General features: G+C 45.8%; 1 protein-coding gene across 1 annotated transcript; it reads left to right on the plus strand.

Annotated features, from left to right (window-relative positions):
• The first annotated feature begins 2,750 nt into the window (after positions 1–2,750).
• VKORC1L1 (vitamin K epoxide reductase complex subunit 1 like 1) lies at positions 2,751–25,180 on the plus strand. The gene is made up of 3 exons (XM_066576058.1): positions 2,751–3,030; positions 12,992–13,101; positions 14,789–25,180. Exons 1-3 carry the CDS (start codon positions 2,840–2,842, stop codon positions 15,013–15,015), a joined length of 528 nt encoding a protein of 175 aa, XP_066432155.1. The 5' UTR covers positions 2,751–2,839; the 3' UTR covers positions 15,016–25,180.
• Positions 25,181–25,342: the final 162 nt, after the last annotated feature.

A 25,342-nucleotide genomic window follows, 5' to 3' on the forward strand; every position in this document is an offset into this window, starting at 1 on the left:
TTGTAGTTCCGGGTCTTACAGACAGGTAGGAACTATCAGAGGTTGATCCAGAGATTATTCTGACTGCCATTATGGAGTTGGGAAGGAATTTTTCCCCGAAAGGGCTAATTGGCTTCTGCCTCTTGGGGTTTTTTGCCTTCCTCTGGATCAACAAGAAGGTTGAAACAAGCTGAACTAGATGGATATTGTCTTTATTCAGCGTAACATACTATATTACTATGGTTGCTTACAAGATGAAAATGGTGAATTGGTTAAGAATGATGTTGAGAAGGCCAAATTTTTAAATTCCTATTTTGTATCTATTTTCTCTCGGAAAGTAGATGGAACATCAATGGGTCTTCCCTGTGCTATTGGGGAGATAAAAAAATGCAGGCTATCTATAAGCAGAGAGATGGTGAGGGAACACTTAGCTAACTTAAACGAATTCAAGTCTAAAGGTCCAGATGAATTACATCCTAGGATACTAAAGGAAGCAGCAGAGGTAATTGCTGAGCCACTCGCCATAATCTTTGAAACTTCCTGGAGAACAGGAGAAGTCCCAGAAGATTGGAAAAGGGCAAATGTTGTCCCTATCTTCAAGAAAGGGAAGAAGGTGGATCCAGGAAACTACATTCCTGTGAGCCTGACTTCTATCCTGGGAAAGATCTTTGAACAAATTATTAAACAGCATGGATGCAAGTGCTTGGATAAAAATGGAGTAATTAACCAGAGCCAGCATGGGTTTGTAACAAACAAGTCATGCCAAACAAATCTAATTTCCTTCTATGACATCAGGAAAATGCGGTGAATATAGTATATCTTGACTTTAGTAAAGCATTTGACAAAGTATCTCATACTATACTTATTGAAAAAATGACCAAATATGGGATTGACAAGGTAACTGTTAGGTGGATTCACAACTGGCTGAGTGATCGTACTCAAAGAGTGGTCATAAATGGCTGCACATCCAAGTGGAAGAATGTGTCAAGTGGGGTACCACAAGGCTCTGTCTTAGGCCCAGTGTTGTTCAACATTTTTATAAATGATCTGGAGGAGGGAATTGATGGGAAACTGATCAAAGTTGCCAACAACACAAAGCTAGGAGGGATAACTAACACCAGGAAAAAGAGAGAGTGTTCAAAAAGATCTAGAAAAGCTTGAACAGTGGGTGGTGAACAGAATGGTAATTAAGAAAGAGAAATGAAAAGTCCTACATCTGGGCAAGAAAAATGATAGAAGCATATACAGAATGGGAGGAATTGGGCTAAGCAGCACATGTGAAAAAGACTTGGGTATACTAATAGATCATAGACTGAACATGAGTCAACAATGTGATGCAGCAGCCAAAAAGGCAAACACAATTCTGGGATGTATTAAAAGAAGCATAGAGTCTAGATCACGTGAGGTCATTATCCCCCTCTACTCTTCCTTAGTCAGACCTCATCTGGAATACTGTGTCCAGTTCTGGGCACCCCACATTAAAAAAGACAGACAAACTGGAGCAAGTTCAGAGAAGAGTTACCAAGATGGTGAGCGGTCTGCAAATCATGTCCTATGAGGAACGGTTAAAGGATTTGGGAATGTTTAGCTTGCAAAAAAGAAGGCTGAGAGGAGACTTAATAGCGGTCTACGAATATCTGAAGGGCTGTCACAGTGCAGAGGGATCAGCCCTATTCTCATTTGTACAAGGAAAGACTAGAAGCAATGGGATGAAACTGAAAGGGAGGAGACAGATTAGATAATAGAAAAAAACTTTCTGACAGTGATCAATGACAGGGTGATCAATGAGTGGGACAGGTTGCCACTGGAGGTGGCGAGTTCTCCTTCAATGGAAGTGTTTAAACAGAGGCTGGACAGACATCTGTCTGGGATGATTTAGTGAATCCTGCACTGAGCAGGGGGTTGGACCCGATGACCCTGGAGGTCCCTTCCAACTCTAACATTCTAGAATTCTACGGAGGCACATTTTAAGGCTGGGTCCACACGGGGCTGATTTTCAGTGGAATGTCCGCAGTGGGCATTCCGGGTTTCATTACATAATTCAACCCTTCATTGAGAGAGGGTGAATTCCGCAGGGGAGACGGCGCTATAATTGACATGCCAGTGATTTGAATTTCACGCTGCAAGTCAGTTTCTGCACGGGATTTATGCAGGTTATTTCTGGATTTTGTGGACAAGATTTTCAAAATCTCATCCACTTTGCAGCTACTGCAAATGCAACAAATTTTCTGTGCAGATTCCGCTGTGTGACCCCCCTCCCAGACTGCTTTTACATGAGGGTAATTCTGCTAAGTGCACTGAAAGGTGCAGCTTAATCTGCAACTGTGGACTTCCACTCCAACACCCACGTGTCTACTTGTGGAAGTTTGGTGTGGAGTTTCCCATGTCTTCCACACTTGTGCATGGAGGTTTCTCCGTCTTTCAGTGTGCCTAGTGGAATACTTCCTCCCGTGTGAGAGTGTCCTAAATGTGAGGAATCTTATACTTTATTTCACAGCCTGCTGCTCGCTGGTAAATCCTAACGGCTCAGCGCCCCTTTCTGCGGTCCACGGCCGGCAGCTGGGATTCAGAAGCGGCCAGCAGGGACCACAGGCTGCACACTGCCGCTGAGCGGCCGCACACGACTGCCGAGGACGGCTCTTTAGGGAGCACTAGTCAGTACTACACCGCAGCTCCTCCCACTTCCATTGGCTCTCTGTGACGTCACCCGCTCCGCCTCCGCCCATTGGTGGCCACGCCTCAGCTCCGGGACGTGGCGCCGCCCTCAGGCCTGTAACCGGCGGAGACGTCAGTGCAGCAGCCGGAGCGCGCTCTATGTGTGTGTCGCTCCCGCGAGAGATTAGAGCAGGCCGGGGTTAAGATGGCGGCGCCCGTGCTGAGAGTGTCTGTGCCGCGGTGGGAGAGCGGGGCCCGGTATGCGGTGTGCGTGCTCGGTATCGTTATATCCCTCTATGCTTTCCACGTGGAAAGGGAAAAGGAGCGGGACCCCGGCTACCAGGCCATGTGCGACCTCAACGAGTGGGTGCGCTGCTCCACCGTCCTCTCCTCCAGGTACAGTGCGGGGCACGTGTGCTGCAGGCACCCGGGGAGTACCCTCTGGCAGTCAGTGGGGCCACGTCGCCAGCTGTGTGCTGCTGTCCAGTGGGTACACCCAGGGTGCCAGGCATCACCTAGGAGTGTGGGAAGTCATGACTTGGCATGATGCCACCAGCTGCCACACCCCCCTCTAGAGGGGTAATTGGGGAGCAGGTAGGACTGGTATGAGGAAGTGATCGGCAGAGGTCAGGAGTCAGTGCAGCGCTGTGGGTGACGTGTACAGCTGTCATGTATGACTCCAGCTGACTGTCTTGGCAGGAAGCCTTGGGGCATTACATGTGAGAAGTAGTGCAGTGCGCAGGTATTGCGGTATATCCTTGTACTTCTACAGGGAAGCATAGTCTCACTTTCCATAAAGGGGTTTTCCAGTGATTTACTATTGATCGTATGTCTTCAGGACAGGTAATCAATAGCTGATCAGCTGGGGGAGCGATCAGCTGATTTCAGTGAGACCCGAACCTGCAGTTCCAAGCACCGGCCACTACTCCGGCTTCCGCTCTGACATCCGTGTATTTGCGGCGCTGACAGCATGCGACCGCTCAGATGATCTGTCGGGGTCCTGAGCGACAGACCCCAGCCGATCAACTATTGATGACCTATCCTGAGGATACATCATCAGTAGTATTCCCCTGGAAAACCCCTTTAAAGGAGTAGTCTGAGAGGTGTTTTTTTTTCCCCCCTCCGCACTAGAGCCATTTTACACTATCGTTCAGATTCTTGCTGGATCGCAGCGATCTGAATGATGATCGCTCAGTATAAACGCCCGCAGAGTCTAATGATAATTCAATCGCTCATCATTCAGTTTCAGCGGGTACAAAAATCAGCCTGTTTACTGTGAAGGAGGCTGGAAGCGATCCCCGGCCCGCTCCGCCGTCGTTCATTGAGCGAACACAGGAGTCAGTTATCGCTAGGACGGCTGTCCGCTGCTTCTCTGCCCAAAGATCGTCCTGTGTAATAGGTCCCTGTCACATTCTCCCGGCGGCTCGCTGTGCAGCAGCTCTTAGTCTCCGCTGTGATGTATGCTTACTACAGGCTGCAGCAGCATGTTGATGGGACATGACAGGCTACTGCAGCCAATAACAGCCTGACATTTCATTGCTGAGCTCTGTTATTGGCACTGGAAGCCGAGAACCCAGCAGAAAATGCAGGGTTAAAAAAAACAAACAAATAAAAGTAAGGCTGGGTTCACACAGGGCAGATTTGGCGCGGAAATTCCGTGCGGAACTTCGCCGCGGCAAATCCGCCTGCGGCCGCTAATCCCGAGATTAGCCAGCCATGTGGACGAGATTTCTCAGAAATCTCGTCCACACGGGACGGCCAATCCGCTGCGGTTAATCCGGCAGAAGCTGCGGCGCGGCTTTGCCGACCACAGCATGTCCATTCTTTTTTTCTTTCCGCAGCGGTCGCGCTCTCCTCCATGGGAGCGCCGGCCGCAGCGGAAAAGCGAGCGGCCGGGTCGCTTCAAAGCCACCGCGGGTTTTTCCACGGCGGTTCTCCCGGCGGAAATCTCGCAGTTTTTGCTGCGGCCAAACCGCGGGACTTCCGTCGGGAATCCGCCCCGTGGGAACCCAGCCTTAGAAGCCCCATTAATGATGATGACTTGCTATAGACAACAGTTCTTTAACCTTTTTTATATGAAGGTCCCATTGAATGACCGGTCAGTTATGGAACCCTTATTTTCACCATCTGTCTCCAGCTGTCTTATTTGCCAGTGGAGATGCTGGCAGGGGCAGTAGCGCTGGCGCTGAACAGTTAAGTCATGGCAGACTGGTTACTTGGGGCACGCTGCCGGTATCTTTCTACTTACCAGTCTAGCCAGCGCAAGCAGTTAAAAAGCCTTGTCCGCTCCACAGTGTTCTTGCGGTACCAGCTGTTTTCAGCGACAATTGCCTTATGTAATCTAGTGATGTCTCCCTCAGTGTAAACGGTAGACGTTCGTCTATGAATGGAGGCGGCCGCTGGAAGAGATCTCCGGCTCGCTCTGCCTCTTTCATTCAGGAGTGGTAAACGTTCAGTGAATGAATAAGAGTCATGTAAAAGTAATCTTGGGCTTCTTTCAGACTGCGCTCTTGTATTCAGTCTTGGATCCGTCCCTGCAGACAACTGTATAGAAGATGGTTTACTGTATACTGCGTCGCCGGACTGAGAGTAGCGTCGCCGGACTGAGAGTAGCGTCGCCGGACTGAGAGTAGCGTCGCCGGCCTGACTTCCATTCTGCTAATATGCCAGGTCCAAGAAAATAGAGACCGCTCCCCTGCCTGGTTCCCGATCTACTAGGCTGTATTCACACAGCTTGTATCCGTGCTGCATCAGAGTAACTTGGGCACATTTTGCATTGGACAGCACATGGACTCCTGTCCGATCTCCCTGGACACTGCACATTGCATATCTTGCATTAGTTTTCTTTTTGGTCTGTGTAGACGTTTGTCCTCAGGCTATAATGGGGCCATTTGCTGTCTGTGGAATACACAAACAGCACATGGCCCAAAATTATGGGTCCTTAGCCGAAATGTGGTCGTTGACACCATGTGTTACTTGGTGATCCACTCGCTGAAAGGCACCAAGTAATATGAAAACTGTCCTGTGTGGCCAGTAAAGCTGTTTAGCCGCTCTTGGTCCTGACTGCCCGCATGTCCTCCAGGGTAACACTGGGATAGAAGAAGCTGGTCTCCAGGGAATGTGAGGGCTTCAGGAGAACGAAAAGGATTTATCCACAGGACAGGTAATGTTTGGTAGCTGAGACCCCCAAGTATCCTAACTCTCCTCAGGTGTGCTCCACGCACCTGTCAGAAGCCCAGAGTGGTGTTATGGCCTTCCCTGGACCACTGTAAAACTAGACATTTTAGTATTGAATGGAGTAGTAAAATAAACCACACTTGTCCATGCAGAAATATTCAGGAAAGGCCCTTTTACACGCAAAGATAATTCTTAAAAGGGCTGAAAGATTTAGTGATCTATTTGCATAACGTGTTAATGGCCATTAACATGTTATCTTCATTTGCATGTAAAAGGACCTCCAGGAGTTGTTTGCAGAGCCTATTGTGTGTTTAAGCACCCGTCCAGTTGTGTAAACAGCTGCCAACACATTTCATTGTTCTCCTTGCTGCTAGTGTAAACATGCATAGGAACATCCTGCAGTCTTTTGAAAAATAAGCCAAATACATTTTAATGGAGTAGGTTTGCTCAGCCTTTCAGCGGCCGAAAGATGGATTTTAGTCGAGCTGAAATCCATTGTTCAAACGAAAATTGCACAATGCCTGTGTTTACGTGTAACGATTATCCCTCATTTTCGGCCGTTTGGACAAATTTTGAGCGATAATCGTTGCATGAAAAAGGGCCTTAAGAGAATGTATAGTACAGTACACAATGTCTGCTTACGCGGTTAGCCTGTACAGCAAGATATGTCATATATACGTATGGCAGAAGGTGCTGAACACTGTGTGGCTGAGCCGTACATGACAGTAGCATCAATAATCTTAGATGCCATACAAGCTTAGGATGCTTTTAGACAGAACTATTCAAAAGAAAGGTTAAAACAAGCAAAAGTGGACAACAATGGTTGTTTAAACATGAGCCAACGACGAATGATTGTTTGCTTCTCGCCTGTCCGTGTTATGCAGGCATAAAAATCATCGTTGGCTCATTCACTTGTCATTCATTGTTCAATCCCTCTCGTTCACTGATACAGCGAATGTGAACAATTCCTTGTTTGAATGAGCCAACGATGTATCGGCTGTATAAACTGAGCGATCGGTTCGCTCAAACAATGAATCGGCTCATCTAGAAGGGCCTTTACTCTGCTTCCATCTCTGTAAAAGGTCCTCACTGTCATCTGCATTAGATGTACGGGGCCTTTTTGCCCATAGTAGCGTTTTTTTTTCTTCATTGTCTGCACTACTTTTGCTTTGCCTTACCTCCTGGGAAGTGTAGTTATCCGGGCATAATCACACGCCGCAGATTTGTTACGGACATGTGTTGTTTCTGCGGCGTGAGCATGGGCTGCTACAAGCCTCACGTGGCTGAATGTGACAACGGATTTACTGCGTTTTTCTTCACCCCAATACCAGACACTGCATCAGAATAAGGCTACATTCACACGGGTATACACGATATTGGATGGAGACACTCAGTCCAATATCGCGCCTGCCAATATACGTTTTCACGCTGGTGTGTTGTTGTTTTTTTTTTAATTTAAAAATGCCTCACACAGTTTTTGTGAAATTGCAATCCTCAGGCACGTGTTTCACGCGCGTCAGAGAATCAAGTGTTTCCCATTGATTTCAGTAGGAAGCATTACACAGAACACAAGGGCCATGTGATGTCTTGGGCTGGGATCCCACGGGGCAGATTCGCAACGGAAATCCCGTGGTTTGTCCGCAGCAAAAACCGCGAGATTTCCGCCGGGAGACCCGCCGTGGAAAAACCCGTGGCGGCTTTGAAGCGGCCTGTCCGCCCGCTTTTCTGCTGCGGCCGGCGCTCCCATAGAGGAGAGCGCAGCCGCAGCGGAAAAAAAAAGACCTGCTGCGGTCGGCAAATCCGCACCGCAGTGTCGGTTTCTGCCGGATTAGCCGCAGCGGATTTGCCGTCTCGTGTGGACGAGATTTCTGAGAAATCTTGTCCACATGGCTGGCTAATCCCGGGATTAGCGGCTGCATGCGGATTTGCCGCGGCGAAATTCCGCACGGAATTTCCGCGGCAAATCCGCTCTGTGTGAACCCAGCCTTAGGGTCCGATTAAAAACGATGGGCAAGTATTCTGGGGGGATGCCCGAAGATAGAACATGCTGCGTTTTTTTTTTTTTTTTTTTAAATATAATCGCAGAATTGCTGTGTGGCTATAGGTGAATGCCCATGGACGGATTTCTACCGCATTTCACATGTGTGAATTCCGCAGCTGTTAGGTTCTATTAAACCTAATAGCTTTTCTGCCTGCCAATACTCATATACGGAATTCTACTGTGGATTTTCGCAGCGGGAAATAAATTGCGTCATGTTCTATTAGCCGCGGGAGGTCTCCATTAATATAGCATTAATGGAGACCGCGGAATTCCGCGATCACCAGCAGGCACTTTGTGTTTGTAATTATTACTTTGCTACTACTGTATTCTTGGCTGAAGCAGCCAATCTCCAAGAAGCCAGCATACCTGGGCCCTCTTTTACCCAACATCTGCTGTTGAGGGAGGGTTAGGAGGCCCCCATACACATTAGATGGATGGTTGAAATTGGCAAGTTGCCATATTTAATTTGATGCGGCCAGCTTTTCTAAACATTCGTAGTTGAAGGGGCTGTCTGGGGATTTAAGTTTCTTACCGGCACCTCGGAGTTGGAACCGCCACTTCCCTCTTTGCCAATGCAGTGATAGAAAGAAGGCATTGCATCATTGGTATACTAGCCTCTACAGCCTGTCCCACAGCTCTGGCATTACCGACACCGGCTGCCCGCTATACCATGTGACTCCTTGTGTCAACACAGCTTGAAAGGTCAGGTCCGACTCAGAGGTGTCGGTAAGAAATTCTTGTCCCTTTTGATGTAGCTGATGTGTAAGATTGGTGAGTCTGGCTGTCGTGCCTCCTTCCAGTCAGAGCGCAGATGGGAGGCCAGCGGGGAGAACGACCGTGAAACCCGAGCTAGGACGCTGGCGCCAGGGAGAGCCACAGCGGGGCTATTGCCAGGGCTAGCGGGGACTCTGACAGCGGGGTAGGGAGTGGGTTGAGAGCGCAAATGGTACACTCACACCAGCGGGATCAACAGGAGAGATAAGACCCTCACACTTCCCCTTTCCTGCTACTTCAGGGAGCAGGAAAGGGGAATCCCCGCTGCCAAAGGGGATTGCCTGGTTTTGGGACAGAAAAAAAATCACTGCATGCAGCCCTTTTTTTCTTCTGGTATTTGCAGCAAGATCTGCGATGGAACATTTGACCTGAGGTTCTGACAGATGTGAAATCGCCCGAAGGGGTCGTTCACATGGCCGTAAGCGTTTAACGCTGCAGATCTCCTGCAGCGCTGTACGTATCCCAGCCTGTACGCTCTGCCAGCAGGGACCACATTATGCCCTGCGCATGCCCGCGAATCTGACATGAACATGCAGTGTTTTTTTTTTCCCCAAATTTCCCGCTCTGTTCCTAGTGGGGATGCGTATGGAAACGTTGCAATACATACATATGGACAGTGTTCCATATACAGCCCATTCAAGGGCTGCGCATGATAACGGGGAGAAATAGAGCATGCTGCCACCTTTCTCCTGCATATCGGTATGCAGTGTCCACACACGGGTGTGAATGGAAGTCCGTTGACTCTTATTGCCTCCATTTATCGCATGTGTAATACGCAATGTCAATACGCCCGTGTGAATGAACCTATCCGCATAAAAGGATGAACTGCTCCGACTTTTTGGGCTCTGAGGTAGTCTGAAATCTTCCTCCAGTACTGTGCAAGTGGTGCTCCGGGATCATGAAGTGCAAGACCTGCAGAAAACTAGAATTAAAATGCTTAAGAAGGTAAAGCAAGAGGGCACCAAGCTGTGAAATTAGCCCTCACCGTCATCTCTTTACTATACTGCTTGCCCCAATGACTTTGCATGGTGCTGTACCCTATGGGGCCAGGCCGTTAGAGAAGGCATATTGGGGTATTTGTAGTCCTTTTTTACTTGAATGACCGTCTCCCTGGCGAGCGCTGCTGCTCCTTCATAGAATTCCTGTGTTCTCGTGACTGGCCAGGACCAATCCTACGTGTTATGGCGTGTCCTAATGATGGGCCATACATTATAATGTTGGAATACAACTGGAATACCAAATTTTCTAGAAACTAATAATATATAGTGGCGCTTTGCTTCGTTGTTACAGAAGAGCTGTTACTCAATCGTGGGCTTAGTGTCCAGAGTATAATGTGACACTTCATGCTTTCATCTGAGTCATATTCATGTGGAGGAGACTTTCGACTCCTTTGTGTCTAAGTTCACTTTATCTTGTGCTTTGGCCTCGTTCTACTGTTGCATGAATCAGGGATTTCTGCAGTGGTTCTTAGTGCAGTGCGGGGAGGATGAGGTGTGCAGTTAGGGCTCATTCACACGGGGATGTAAGGTTGGTCTGTGAAACAGTTTGCACTGTTTTCTGTGCATTTTTTGCATCCATGTGTTACCTGTGTTTTTACACACAAAAAAACGCAAGGCCGCGGATCAGACGGCTTCCATTGACTTTACGCATTTAGTTTAGTTTTTTGCTGTTTTGAAGTCTTCTGCAAAATTCATTAGTTTATATTGCTTTTTTTGGTTAAGGCCTCATGCGCACGGGGCAAATTGAATTGTGGATCCCATGCAGGTGATCCACTGGTCTATTTGCCCATAGATGTGCGTGGAGATTCCTCTGCTCCACGCACACATGTGGATTTTATTTGCGGACACAATGTGCCTAAAATAAAATCGCAGCATGCTTAATTTTAGAGCAGGCTACGTACAGGCGGCTTCCATTGAAGCCAATAGAAGCCGTCCGTCCTGTGGCCCTTCTGCAATGAGCATTGCGGAAGGGTTGTGGAGTCCACGTCATTGCCTAGTGACAGCGTGGGAAAATCTGTATTGCGCATGTGTGTTGGCGGCACATCTGCAGTACAGAAGAAATGACAGGTAAGCAGAGGCGCTGGCAGCGGGCACGGGTGGAATCAGAGCGTGCCATGTGCAAGATGTCTAACTGCTTTCCCTATTTCTTCTTTTGGTACCTTTTTACGCCTAACACACACAGCTTGTTCTAGTAATGACTCTGGTTGTACTATTGGCTTTTGTAATAAACAGTACTTTACAAATCCATCAAAAAATGGCAACCTAAAGTTTATATTGTGTCTTTATCCAGCTTGTCAACATTTGTGCCTTTGAACTTTGGGTGCTTAAAGATGGTTTTCATGCAGATTTGCTTTCTTAAAGGTAAGCTCTGCCAAATTAGAATCGTCAGTGTATTCCATAATAGTTTTTTCATGTGCTGCTTTTTCTTAGTAGCGTCTAACTACTTGTTCCGCTACAAGGTGTCAGCACTCCATTGCCTAAGGCCTCATGCCCACAGGCACGCATGGATTCCCAGTGCAGAATCCCACAGCGGTTTCCAGCCATGCCCGCAGCCATGAGGCCAAAAATTACATTTTCTCACCTGTCTGGACAAGGTGCGGGTCTCCTCTGTCGCGGCTGGATCTTCTTTCTTCTGCACGGCGGGTGCGTACAGGCATGTCGGCGCCGTGCTTTAAAAAAAAAAAAATCTCCTGCTTTCCCACGAATCCATGGCATGGCCGTGCAGCGGATCGAACGGCTTCTATTGACTTCAATGGAAGCCGTCCGTGCGGGAAACCACAGAAAATGGAGCATGCTGCGGTTTTTATCCTGCGCCGGGATAAAATGACACCCGCAGGTATTTAATTACCTGCGGATGCCCAATGAATGTCTACAGGCATATTGAACTGCAGGTGACCCGCGCGGATTCCACTGATCCATTTTGCCCGTAGACATGAGGCCTTACACCTGTCTTCATGCAAACAGCACACCCTTCCAATGGTAAATGGTTACAGTCCTCAGCACTCCAAATAGAAAAAGAAGTGCTCTTTAAGGGTAGGTCCACATGTGGCAGAATAATCCATGGCCAGATAGTATTGGACAGCAAAAATTGGGTGTTGTATGCAGATTTGGCTGTGGAATCGCTGCTGACTTCACCCCCACTACATTTGGAAGGAGTGACATCTGTGGTGACCATTCCTCACCAGAAATTGACTTGTGATGGATTTTAAAGTCCACATTGTGGTTCAACTCCCTCATGAAGTCCATGTGGATGACACCTCTCAATGAAATAATTTATGCTGCTATCCCCCGGTATATACAGGCGAGCTAGTGTCACCTTGGTTGGGTATTTGTCTGTCTAAGGTTCTTGGCCTCTTTTTTTCCTCAGTCATGTGATCTCCATTCTGAGCAGCTCAGATCTACTTGGAGTTATAGATTCACTTACTATTCAGATTCTCAGTTTGTGTGATGCTGTTATATGGGTCTACCATAGAAATTGCCTACAGGGAGGGCACTTGCACTCTTCTCACAGTTACTGATGTTGATCTCACAGCTCCTGTCACACAGGTATAATAGAGGAGATCACAGCTTATGCTCCTGACTGTATACTTATTGCCTGTGGCTTCTTTAGGTGAATGTAAAAGCTAATAATAAACTGTCATTGTGCAAGCAAAAATGGGTTCTCAGCTAGTGCAGTACTGACGCATCATGGGATTGATTGAAAGTAAAAAAAATCTCACCCTTTTGATGGTGGCTAATAAGAATCAGACAGGGGGCTGCACTGCAGGAAGTGATTGGAACACACAGAAGAGACCTACAGAGTGTGACAGGCAATCGGGTGAGGGGGCAGAGATGGGAAAATGTGTTTGCTGGAGTCGCCTTTTAGGCTAGTTTCATACAGAACTGAAATCCCACGGATTGGCGGCACAGAAAAAACGTGCGATAAGCGCTGCTTCGAAACCTGCGAATTTTGGAGCGGCTTCGCCATTGGCATTCCGCTGCAGCTCTCTCTCCCCATAGAGAGGATAGAGGCCGCTGCGGAAACAGAGAAAGAATTGACATGCTGCGTCTTTGATTTCCACGCCGCATGGCAATTTCAGCACGACTTGGCCGCAGCGTGTGGATGACATTTTTGCAAATCTCATCCACATTGCTAGCTAATCCCGGGATTAAAAACGTTGGCGGAATTTCCATGCAGAAAGTCCACACAGACATTCCGCGGCAATTCCGCCCCGTGTGAACCCAGCCTTAATGTTAAGGAGAGAAGAGTTTAGGGAGTTGCGGGGAGCGGTGCAGCAGAAGCTTTGTTACATTGGTATTTTTCAAATTTGTGGTAGGCTATTAAAAGCTATTGGGGCTTTTCATCTGATCTTTTTCTGTCCTGCAGATGGGGCCGAGGATTTGGTCTTTTGGGTTCCATATTTGGAAAGGATAGTGTAATGAATCAACCGAACAGTGTCTTTGGACTTATATTTTATTTACTACAGATTCTGCTCGGTGAGTACATTTACATGTAGCCTTGTCTAAACTGGTTTCAGTGTGAACAAGGGGTTACTGTTTTGAGATGAAAAGGCCTCAACAAAGTTTTTAGAGTTAGGCCATCAACAACTATTACTGCAATTTATGATGTTGGCGGAGAATGGGTTGATTCTTCCAAATGAAATGCTGAAGTTCTACCACCTGTAAATGCCGGCTTCCCGTATAGTAGAACCGATCGGTCATCGGGTGCTCTGCCGGAGAGGAATGCCCTATGCCCCTACTGCACTAGTCTGGTATTCCCACACATGGAGCGCTGTTTCTTCTTGTAAGTCTTTATAGTCTTTTAACATGCATACAATTCTGTATTATAGAGGTAGACTATGTGCAAATTGACCCATGGCTGTGGCAGCAACTGCATGTCTGAGCTATTGCAGAGATTAAAGGGGTATTCCAGTGACATTAAGGTATCCTCTACCCTGTGAATAGGATATAACTAGCTAATCGGTGGGGGTCTGATCACTGGGACCCCCACTGATTACCAGAACACTGTCCCTTGTCCCCCCAAGAGACTGCCAAAATGTATAGAGTGGCTGTGCACATGCTCAGCCACCACCCTATTTATTTCAGTTAGAGCGCCTGAACTTGATCTTCTTGGTGCCCCAACTGAAATGAATGGAGCAGTGGACGAATACGCATGCTGCAGCTTCATTCATTTTGCCAGTCTCTCGAGGGAAATGATGGGTGGGCCATTATGGCGATTGATGAGGGTCCCAGTGGTCTGAGCCCCTACTGATTAGCTAGTCATTCCCTAGTCTGCAAATAGAGGATAACTTAATGTCACCGGAATACCCCTTTAAGGCCTCATGTCCACGGGCAAATTTGGATTTTAAATCCGCAGCGTTTTTCCTGCACGCGGATCCGCGCCCCATACGGATGCATTAGACACTCGCAGGTAGTTAAATTCCTGCGGATGTCATTTTCCCCTGCTGGCACGGGTCCCGCATGCAGGAAAAAATCCGGACATGCTCCATTCAGACGTGGGTCTCCCGCGGGGACGGCTCCCGCAGGCTTCTATTGACCCGCGCCTGAATTAAACTCGCCTGCTCCGGGCGATGCAGGTCTTCCTTCCTTCGCGGCCAGAAACTTCTTTCTTTGACTCGGCGGATGTGCCCGGCACGCAGCCGTCGTGCCGAGCACATCCACCGGGCTGAAGAAAGAAGATCCGACCGCGACGGAAGGAAGACACGCACGGACCACTTCAGGTGAGTTTATTCTTATTTTTTTGGATTATGTCCGTGGGGCAGGAGGGACCCGCTGCGGATTCTCCATGGAGAATCTGTAGCGGGCCTGATTTTCCCCGTGGACATGAGGCCTAACGGCCATTGGCTGCTGTTTCAGTACCCTGTCACGCTTCTGTTGGATCGTGAGATGATATGGAGCAAAGAAGTTCAGTTTTGTTAATAGTGATAAGATGTACTGTACATGTCTGCTCTACGGTAAACAGCGCCTCCATGTATTTTTAAGCTTCAGACTAGTTTTATAGAGGAAGATCATTCTAGTATGTCTTACACCTAGTCAGTTCTGTAGTCCGCTTTGGGAACTGCATTTTTCAATAGATCATCAGAATGTCTTTAGTTTGTTTGTTACAATCCTGTTGGGTCCCGGTGTCCGTATCCAGTTGACTTGTCTCTCTTCTCTCTTGCAGGTATGACAGTAAGTGCGGTAGCAGCACTAGTATTAATGACCACCTCCATAGTCTCGGTAGTAGGCTCCCTCTACCTAGCATACATCTTGTACTTTGTGCTGAAGGACTTCTGTGTTATCTGCGTCACCACCTATTTGCTGAACTTCATTCTCCTTATCATCAACTACAAACGACTAGTTTACTTGAATGAGGCCTGGAAACGGCAACTGCAGGATAAACAAGAATAAGAGGCCTCTCCAACGAACTCTTAACTCGCGTCTGAAGGAAACTGCTTCCTTAAAGTTTATTTTGCAGTACACTTCTGTTGGCGGACAGGCCGTTTTCCAAGAACAATCTTAACCAATTTTTTTTCTTTTTTTCTTACTTTTTGACTGAAAGGGCCCTGGATATATGTGTATGTTTGTTAACGGCACCTCCCCATTGAAATGGCTGGATGAAGGAGTGGTATAAAAAAAAAAAAGTGGCAAGCTTTAACTGTACTTACCAAGGTGTTCTGAATGGCACATTCTCTGTTCTTGGTGACATCTTTCCCTCCTTTTGTGCCTCCCTCTTTGTATATGTATGTGTCAATCCTTCAATGCGGGTATTTTATTTAATTTTTTTTAATTGAGGCTGATTGGTTAAGATGTGTATTGTGTTGCTACCATTGGCATTTTCGGTTGCCATGTACACTGCAGCTACCACTGGTGATTCATGCGTTTTCAGAGAACAACATTAGCAGCCAAATACATTGTCCGTTGGTTTCTATGCATACTGAGTATAACTGAAACATCCTGCTTCTTACAGCCACCAGCACCGTGAAGATTTTGAGATGCGCGAAAACCCATTGAAAGCCGCCTTTTGCGCTAGATTCAGACTGATGCTCAATGTTAGCGGTTAACTAAAAACTGAGCTGGAGAATGACTTTAGAAATGGCTGTGGACTTTAAGCCAGCTTGAATGATGGCAGCCGCTCAGTCAACCACGGTGCAAGGTTTCATGGGTAATGTGTAAAAGAAGGCTGCCCTTCATAGCTGTGAAGGTACATGGCTATATAGCGAGAGAACATTGGGTTTCGGTAGTCATTTATTTCTCAGAAACAAGGACCAAGAAAGTACTTTGGCTACACCCTTCCATGTAGAGATTGTTATATCCAGAAGTTGAGTATGTCTTTGATTTAACAGTACAAGGTCATGCTTGTTGCAGATTTTTGAGCCAAAGCGAATGAGTCGAAAGGAACAGAACTACTTCTTCCTACTTGATCCACTTTTGGTTTTGGCTCCAAAAACTTAGATTCCAACCCAAGGCTGGCCACACACTTTAGATTACCATCAACTGAATCAACTTACCATCTAATGTGTATGCGGGCCTCGTACTGCTCAGGCGATGGTGTTAATAGAGAAGAATTGGGTTAGTTGAATTTTAACATAGTTCTAAAGGGTAGGGGGGACTCTCTCTACATTGAGCAAGAGCATAGAGCTATCTGAAGAGTGGGGCCAGCCTAAAGGAATCTTACGTTTTTGTGTTTTTTTTTGTTTTTTTCCCCCTGGTGGCCATCATGAAAAATAACAGGCGTGCGCATATGTGCTGTCCATGACCCCAGCAGCTCTCGTTCCGCCCCTCCCGTTCACCCTGCTGGTGCTCTGTTTACAGGCTGCAGTCCGTGCCTGTAGATGGAACATTGCCGACTGACTCCAGTCTGGGGATGCGGACTGCAGTCTGAACGGGAGGTGCGGGGCTGGGACAGGGGAGTATGTTCCTTCATCTCTTTCTGCAAGATGACAAGCAGGTTTGAAAAGAAATTCCAGACACTTTTATTAAACTTTTTTTTTCAATTTTTAATCTTTGAAAAATGAAAAACTCTTTTAAAGCTGCTTATCCCTCCTCTGTAGACTGTACTGGTGCCGTCACTACTCTGCATTACTGGTACCTCAAATCTCAAAGCACCCTCTATTCATGGAAAATACTAATTTTGATGTATGGTAATCCCAGCCAATTGGAGATGGTGACAACAGTATGACTTTACGGAGTCTACCTTCATTAAGTTTACTATGCAGCTCAAGTAGTTGATGACATTCTGCATTAAGACACACAAATCTTTTGTACAAGGCCATCTTTCTTTCATCAGATATTTGCTTTTAGGTTAATCACACGGATCGTAGTGTAGTCTAACTGTAGGAGGATGGCATGTAAAACCTGGCCAACGTGCTGTGTCAAATACCATAACCAGTATATGGAAACCTTGTTGTGCCTGAGACTTTGTTGCAAGAATGAATCTCACAGTTCTCTTTTAAGTGATGACTAAATGCTCTGAGAGTTTTTATCCATACTATGGAAATCCTGAAAACATGGCCTGCTGGAGGTACTCGGGAAGTGGAGTTGAGAAACACTGGTATAGAAGATGGGTGGGCAGTGAGTTCATAGTGTGTTGTATCTACATTGGTGATCTCCAGTCTGTGGCTCTTCAAGGCAAGTGCGGGGTTGGAGTTTTGCAACAACTGGAGAGCCATAAGTTGGAGACTATTGATCCAGATGGCATTCCTTCATAGTTGCGGGCTCGTTTATGGACCAGAGCCCTGTCTCTCTCATTCCCTCCCGCTCGCCCTCTAGTGCAGTAACTTAAAGGGAACTGTCGCACTGAAAACGTACTGTTGTGCATCATGTTATAGAGCTGGAGGAGCTGAGCAGATTCATGTTAGAGCTGGAGGAGCTGAGCAGATTCATGTTAGAGCTGGAGGAGCTGAGCAGATTCATGTTATAGAGCTGGAGGAGCTGAGCAGATTCATGTTATAGAGCTGGAGGAGCTGAGCAGATTCATGTTAGAGCTGGAGGAGCTGAGCAGATTCATGTTAGAGCTGGAGGAGCTGAGCAGATTCATGTTATAGAGCTGGAGGAGCTGAGCAGATTCATGTTATAGAGCTGGAGGAGCTGAGCAGATTCATGTTATACAGCTGGAGGAGCTGAGCAGATTCATGTTATAGAGCTGGAGGAGCTGAGCAGATTCATGTTATACAGCTGGAGGAGCTGAGCAGATTGCTGTATAGTTTAATCGCAAAATACTCAGTAGAACTTGTATTTTAGTCACTTAAATCTCTGCTCGCTTTGGGCTTAGCAGTAATCCTAGTTAGTGACTAACCATCTTCAATGTATGAGTGTGCGTAGCAAGAGCTGTCAGTTAATGATAGGGATGCCCTGGTGATTACTAAACCCAGAGCGGGCTAAATACAAGTTATACTAGAACTTTTCTAACACTATATATTCATTTGCCCAGCTCCTCCTGCTCAATACTGTTGCCTGCATTGTATTTTCAATACGATAGGTTCGCTTTAAGCTTCTCCTGACAGTGTGCATTCCTTGGGCTTGACAGAAGACTCCAAAGGGGGGCCCTCACACTGGCGTGAAAATCGTGCGGGATCGCAAACGGGTTCATTCACATTTGCGGCTTCCTGCATGGCACCGTGTTGCGATGCAAGGCAAGAAAAAGGGCAGCATTTTAAATCTTTTTGCAATATTGCCCATTACTTTCAATGGGGCCACCGGCAGCAACGCCAGCCCCATTGAAAACAATGGGAGAACTCCGCAAGCCTCTGCCGCAACTGTGACCACTGCGGCAGAGGGTCGCAGTGATGCAAAGCTGTTTTCAGATGGATATGCCATATTGCCCTCACCAGTGTGAAGGAGCCCTCGGGTGCCTTCATATTTAGCATTTTTCAAAAACCACATGCTTTAATCTGTTCTGCTGCAGTGCAACAATCGTCAAGTGTGAACGCAGCCTTTGATGTTGGGCTTGATTCCATTGAGCGCGTCTGATATGGTGCATGAAAAATGGACCAATTCTTATAATGTTGTATTTTGTTTTTCTTGTGCGCGTGCTCACCCATTGGCTTGAATGGCTGACTTATCTATGAAGTTGGACCAGAATAGGACATGCTGTGATGATTTTTTATTTTTTTTTTGGCTGTATGTGGGTAATGTAACATGTCTGTATAGTTTAACGGACTATAATGGGGCAGTGTGCAGTCATTTGCAAATACAGACCGCAAAAGGACCAGAAACCATGCTTGTGTGAATAAGTCATTGGTGGGCCTGTTATCTGATAAGTGCTCTGGCATATTTTCACCCAGGCTGTATTCTCTGTGGATCTTCTGCCCCTAATGGTTTGGATTTTCTGTGGATTTTACCCATACAGTGCAAACTAGTGACATGTTGAGGATTTTGAGTCTGCAGCCTATGTTCATTCTGCTGTGAATCACAGGCAGAATATTTCTTCGCCTTGTGGACAAGACTTGCCTAAATCTCATCCAAGGCTGTGGATATTCTGTGTGACATTTCCACAGCAATTATGCCCCATGTGAACATACCCTTGGACAGGTATCACACGATGCTTTTCAATCGTTTCATTTCCATTTGCGATGTCTTCACTCGTGCAATGTTGAGTGAAAAAAAAAATTGCGACACATCTTTCTGCATTTCGCTTTTTTTAAAAATCGCCTACAGAGCCTTCGTCTTATCGCATTGCGCAAACTTGCAATTTTCCGTGCGTTGGATTTTTTTAGCATTAGGAAGTCCTATTGTCTTTCTCATGAGAGATGCTCAGACCTCATGAGCAGAGTTGCGATATTGCTGCAATTTTCTTGCGGCGATACCTCGATCGCCTGTGTGAAACTGGCCTTGGGCCTCCCTCACGCAGGTGTTTGCAGTAAATGCAGTGTTGGCAATTTCAGCAGCGTTGGCATGCGTTATGCCGGCGTTTTCTGCACAGTGGATAACGAGGAAGCTGAAAAAAAAAATCAAATGCTCACCTAGTAGGCGCTGTCCCTGCAGGCTTCCAGGCACTTGTCTGTGCCTGCAGAGCATCTCTTGCTGGTCACGGGCTTTCAAGACCATGCCTCCAGCAACAGCTTGCTCCGATTGGCTGAGCTGCGAGCCATTTATTCATTGAATAGCTGTGGTTGGTTAATCCAGCGTTGGCTGTGATTAGCGCTGGATTAGGTAATTTGAGCAATCTCTTGATGGAGGTGTGGTCTTCAAACCCCGCCAGCATTGGTGAGTATATCTGAGCTGTGGATTAGTGCGGTCAGTCTTTGTAGCCTTACTCATTGGACTATAGCTTAGTTTAAAATCAAAGAAATACGTTGAGTTGTTTGCAATCTATTGGGCTGCAGTCACTTGATGGTTAAAAATCAATAGCGCAACAAAGCCTCAGTATAGCTTTAACGCAAGGGTGAGTCGAAATTCCGCAGTAAATCCGCAATGTATAATACAATGTAAATGAATCGGGTTTTAACAAACCCTATTCACTTACAGCAGAAAAAAAGCCGCAGCAGAAGACGGTCCTGCTGATTTTGACATCCCAAGCATGCTCTGTGCATTCCTGAAAAATTAACTGCAATGCATTCTGTTGTCCGAATCTGCATGTGGAACTTGCGTTAGTTTTGCACTAGTGTAATACAGACACGTGTCCAGGCCTTACAGGCCATCTAACTAAATAATTGGCAACGATTTGCACCCATATTGTGCTCCTGTGAAACTGGCCTAAGGATTCAGAATGCTGAAGTTTAAACATTCTGTTCTACAATAAAGAATAGAATGGATGAATTTAAACAGAATTTTTCCCTTTTACTTTTTGGGATCTGTATGACTTGCTAAAGTGACCCTCTGGTCCTGGACAGATGGCTGCAGTACTCCTAACTACCTGATGCACGCTGCGTATTAGTATGAATCCATAGTGGAAGACACTACATACTGCTCTTGATTAGCGCTGTCCATGTGAGCCGCACTGGCCAGTCAGATCCGTGTAGTGTCTTAAGGCCCATTTAGACCCGATATCGCTCAAAATTCACTCAAAAGCCATCTTTTGAGCGGTAATCGTTGTCTAAACACACTGTCATTGTGCACGGTTCGTTTATCGCTGATTTCTAGCAAGCTAAAAAATCAGCGATGAGCCTCATCAGCACCGCGCACTGAGCTCTCAGCGGGATACCAGCTGATAGCATTCTTTCAGCTGATATCCCGCATGGAGCTCTCAGTGATAGCTCAGAGAACAAAGCAGCTTCTGCTGTTTTCGGCGTTATCAGCTCAGCAGGATACCAGCTGACAGCTCCAAGAGCAAAGCAGCTGTTTGCAGAAGACAGCGCTCCCGCTGTCTTTTGTATACAGCGTGTGCTTCATTTACACACTAATAAGCTCTTAAGTAGCTAATTGGCTACTTAAGAGCTTATGCAAAGTGATCGCTCAAAACTATCATTCAAACTGCCTTTTGAGCAATCATCTTGCTGTGTAAATGCACCTTTAGTCTAATGATGCATACTAACACAAAGTGTGCATCCGGTAGTTAGAAGTAGTGCAACCATCCTTATATTTCAAAGACTGAAGGGTCGCTTGGAAGTGAGACTATTACCATGCTTTCTCACTGAAACAAGTCAGACACTCATGCTAACATATCGACACGTTTTTTCCCCCCCTTTTTCATGTTCTATAGAAAAGCTTGTGTTAAAATAGCACTGGCCCCCCAAAAAGATATAAAACAGTGTTTTAATATTCTCTATTGATTTACAGCTAACACCGGACTGCAGCATATTTGCACAAAACATATAGTAAAAACGCCACAAAGTGTGCTTCTTCTAGTAACCCATCTATTCGTTCTATGGACTGCTCTATGCCGTAGTAGACTGCCCAATATTTCAATGTCCAATTACATCACAGTTTTTGGTGTCCTTTTATCATTTTGATTTTATATAGAAACCGCTGAGTAGGAGCGACCGGCCCCTGATGATGAAAACCACAAGCTGTCAGTTTAGTGGTGCTCTGCACCTGTCGCCTGTGTCAACTGTTCTATACCACTGTTGCAGTTTCAACATCTGTATCCTAAATTCTGAGTAGTGAGGACTCTCCATATTGTACATGCATGATAGTAACTGTGTAGAGCTTTGCCCTAGCATGATCCGAGCTTTCTAATGTAGGACGCACATAAAGGAAACTGCTGTCATGAGACCGTACATGCTGAGAATGAACAGCTTGGCTGGAGCCCCTCTACTTGTGTGGAATAGGTACTGGCTGAGGAGTGCCTGGTAGGGAGGATTCGAATGACTGTCATTGTCTAGGTCTTTCACAGTAATGGCCATGTATCTCCACTAGAGCCTTCATGTATTTCCAGTGACGTGGATAAGTTGCAGTGTGCATCAACATTTTTTTCCAGATTTTTTTTTTGTCTGTGGGACTAACAAGGCATAACTCTACCCTGCAGACATGAACAGTATGCCAAAATAAAGCCAACTCCGTGGGTGACGTAACATGTCTGTCTACAGTGAACTGTGAATGACTGGACCTTTTATGCACAGTCCATATGTTAAATATCCATGATTTCTTTCGAGATGTTCAGCATCTCTACCATTGACTTGTCTTTGTTAAATTGGTCATTAGGCGAGAGCTTTGCAAGACTTCAAATGATGTCACAGCGTAGGTTAAAGTGCCTTCTGCTTTTTGCCTTTTACAAGAACTGCTTTGAATTTCCTTGGTGAACAACCAAGTTGCTATGGATTTAACCCAGTGTCTGCTCGTATCCCAAGTTAGAAACCCGCCCAAGGTACAATATCTACCAATCAGCCCAATGCATATTTCTTTCTGAAGTGGTCTCTGTAGCTGCTGTCTTGGCCAGAATATAACCCTTTTGGAAAATACTTCTTCCACAAGAGGGGTTCTTGGTGATGGAGCAGACTCTTATATCTATCTCCCCTAAGAGCATACAAGTCCACGTTTGGTAACCATTCTATATGGGCACAACTTTTAGTTTACCTTCAGAACATTATTGTTTTGAGTCGCCACTATATTTTCTTTCTTCAGTATGTTAGTAAAATGTCTTTATTAATGTCCCACTTGAACTTTTGTTTTAAGTTTTCCTTTATTGCACTGAAGTATTTTTGTAGTTTGTATCATTCAAGCAAAGGACCGCCTTGAACACTATCAAGGAATCTAAACTATGCTGAATAGCACCTTCTTTAGTACGTATGACAATGTTACAGTCAGTGGCACTTTAGGTTTTCTTTTGTTTCACAGATTGAGGTATATTGACAAGAACCTCAGCCAGAGCATCATGGGAGCAGTAGCTCAACTGCTTTACTTAATGGGGGTTTTCCAATATCCTACGGTAATAGGTGCTTCAGACCGCTGGGACCACCACTGATCCTGACAATAATGGGGGGGATAGCACTGATTTCCTTTCCTCCCCCACAACTCTCCTCCCGTTTTCCCCCCGCTCAGTGGTCCCCGGCTGTGCCAGGAACCTACAGGGCAACTCCATTCAACTGGAGTGTTCAGAAGGAAGTGCAGTGCTGCATCCCCTTCATTCTCAAGATGGGTGAGGGTTCCTAAAGTCATAAAAGTGATGGCTAGTGTTGCGCCATCACATTCTGCAATGTGAAAATCCCTGTAAGGGTGCCTCTCCCTTCTAATAAGTGTTAAAATAAGTGCTGCACGTCCCATAGGACTGCTGCAAACCTGTGATTTAAATACACGAGGTATCAATTTAAGTTCTTGATCATAGGCCAGTCTAAGACTTGCTATTCTGAGGTTGTTTACACAGGCAAGCTACTGAGTTGATATTGTGCGGCCAAGGCTATACGACATTCCATTGTGTTATAATAAAGTGTGGCCCTTTATACAGTATTTCATGGTTCACCTGTTGAACTAAGAGGCTTTGTCTCCAGCATTACCCTAAAGCTACAACTGGACCCTTCCAATTGAACCACGTGCCCGGTGAATAAATGGAGAACTGAGAATCCGGTCTTTGTCGTACAAAAAAATGTTCTTCTTTTGCTGGGTATCTGTCTGTTCTTCTGAACTGTAACCTAGCCTAAACACTACAAAATGTTGGATACTGAACGTTTATTGTGGTGTATGTCTAAATGAATAAAATGACTACCATAAAGCATTACTTTTTACAATTTTGAAGATGTATGTATTTTTGTATGGTCATTAAGTGCTTCCAGTGGGTGACTTTGGCCATAACGGTGTTTCAAAGTACAGTTAAAGCTTGTCGTTGATCAACACATGCAAGCATGCTTGAATCCACTTGCACTGAATGGTCTCTTGTGCTTGTATTGTCTTCTGTGTTTTGGGTCCAGATAACAGGTTGTAGAATAGCCTGCAAAAGGAACAAGCACCTGCACATCAGCAGAGGTCCTCCTATCTGTTCACACGTAGGGTTTAAAGGGGGACTTCCACCAGACCGCAATCAGCCTTCAGGAACTACATTTTCAAACTTCTGCTTAAAAGTAAAATCTAACTGATCTCTATTGGGCAATTTGTCAGAGTATCCGTACATCTAATCCACATATCCAAATATTTTAAATTCTGTTTAACATGGAAGTAAATAACTCTTTAATACCATGTTTGGTATTTTAGGATAAAAATTCTACATTGGTCAACTTGATATTTATAGCGGCCAGAGTTCTGTTCTTCCAATACAGACCACCATATCCCCTACATAGCGTGCTATCTTCACTATGACTGGCATGCTGTAGCTGTCACTTAAGAACTCATTGAATTCTGTACATTGGCCTAGCTAAAAAAAACAAACCGTATTCTGTGAGCCCTGACTGCAGGTGCTCATGGGGTTATCTGGTAAATCTAGGCCTATGCAGGGAATTCGGAGCTCTGTAAGAACAAAGCTTTGGCTGTTATGAAGACTGACAATGCACAGAAGGGCATGATGATAAAAGCTACAGATTCACGTTAAGGTTTATGTGAAATCTCTGAGCTCAGAACTACTGCTATATGCCAAGGTTTATGCAATCTACGCATATGCCTGCCAACTTCAAATACAAGGTTTCTGCTTGAAATCCACAACCCTACCTATGGGTGAGAGGATCAGTTGGCTAGGACTCAATGTAAACGTGGAGCCATGGCCACAAATGTATGCTTTGGGGGCCAAAGTGCTTTTTGTAAATGCACCCTGTGCTTACTGCAATAAAGTGTTTGTAATATGCCGGATCAAGATCTCCAATTTGACATGTGGCTGACGGTATTTATAAAGAGCCTTCTAATGCTACATGGGTGCATCTTGCTCCGTAACATCAAGTGATTTGGGCTGAAATGGGTTCTCTGATACAATATCTTTTGCACATAACATTCTCTGTGATGATATAAAAGTTACTACCTCCTGGCTTGTTTGAAAAAGTGTATAAGGTTATTTCTTCATTTCAGAAGTATTCTGCTCTTGGTAAGTCCAACTAATGATAAATGGGATATTGTTTCCCGAGGTTGATGCCTCTTCACCCGAGGGTTGGGTTGTATTTGAATGCAGATAATTTATGAAGATGTCTAAATGGGAAAACTGGAAAATGTTCTGTTATCTACAGTGAGCAGCAGGATTCTGACCTCTGCTTAGGCAATTAAAACATACCTGACCAGGTTATCTCCTTTTTTATTTAAAGCAACCGTTGTATCCCTTTTCTACATGTGTGTACTTGGGAATGAAAAAGCTGTTAAAGTGTTGCTGCTAGAAACCTACAAACTGTTGGCTCAGTATTTCCTGTCTGCTTTTTAATTTTTAAAGGGTCACTGTACTTAGAGGGGT

The sequence above is a fragment of the Eleutherodactylus coqui genome, chromosome 1, assembly GCF_035609145.1.
Source record: "Eleutherodactylus coqui strain aEleCoq1 chromosome 1, aEleCoq1.hap1, whole genome shotgun sequence".
Taxonomy (NCBI): domain Eukaryota; kingdom Metazoa; phylum Chordata; class Amphibia; order Anura; family Eleutherodactylidae; genus Eleutherodactylus; species Eleutherodactylus coqui.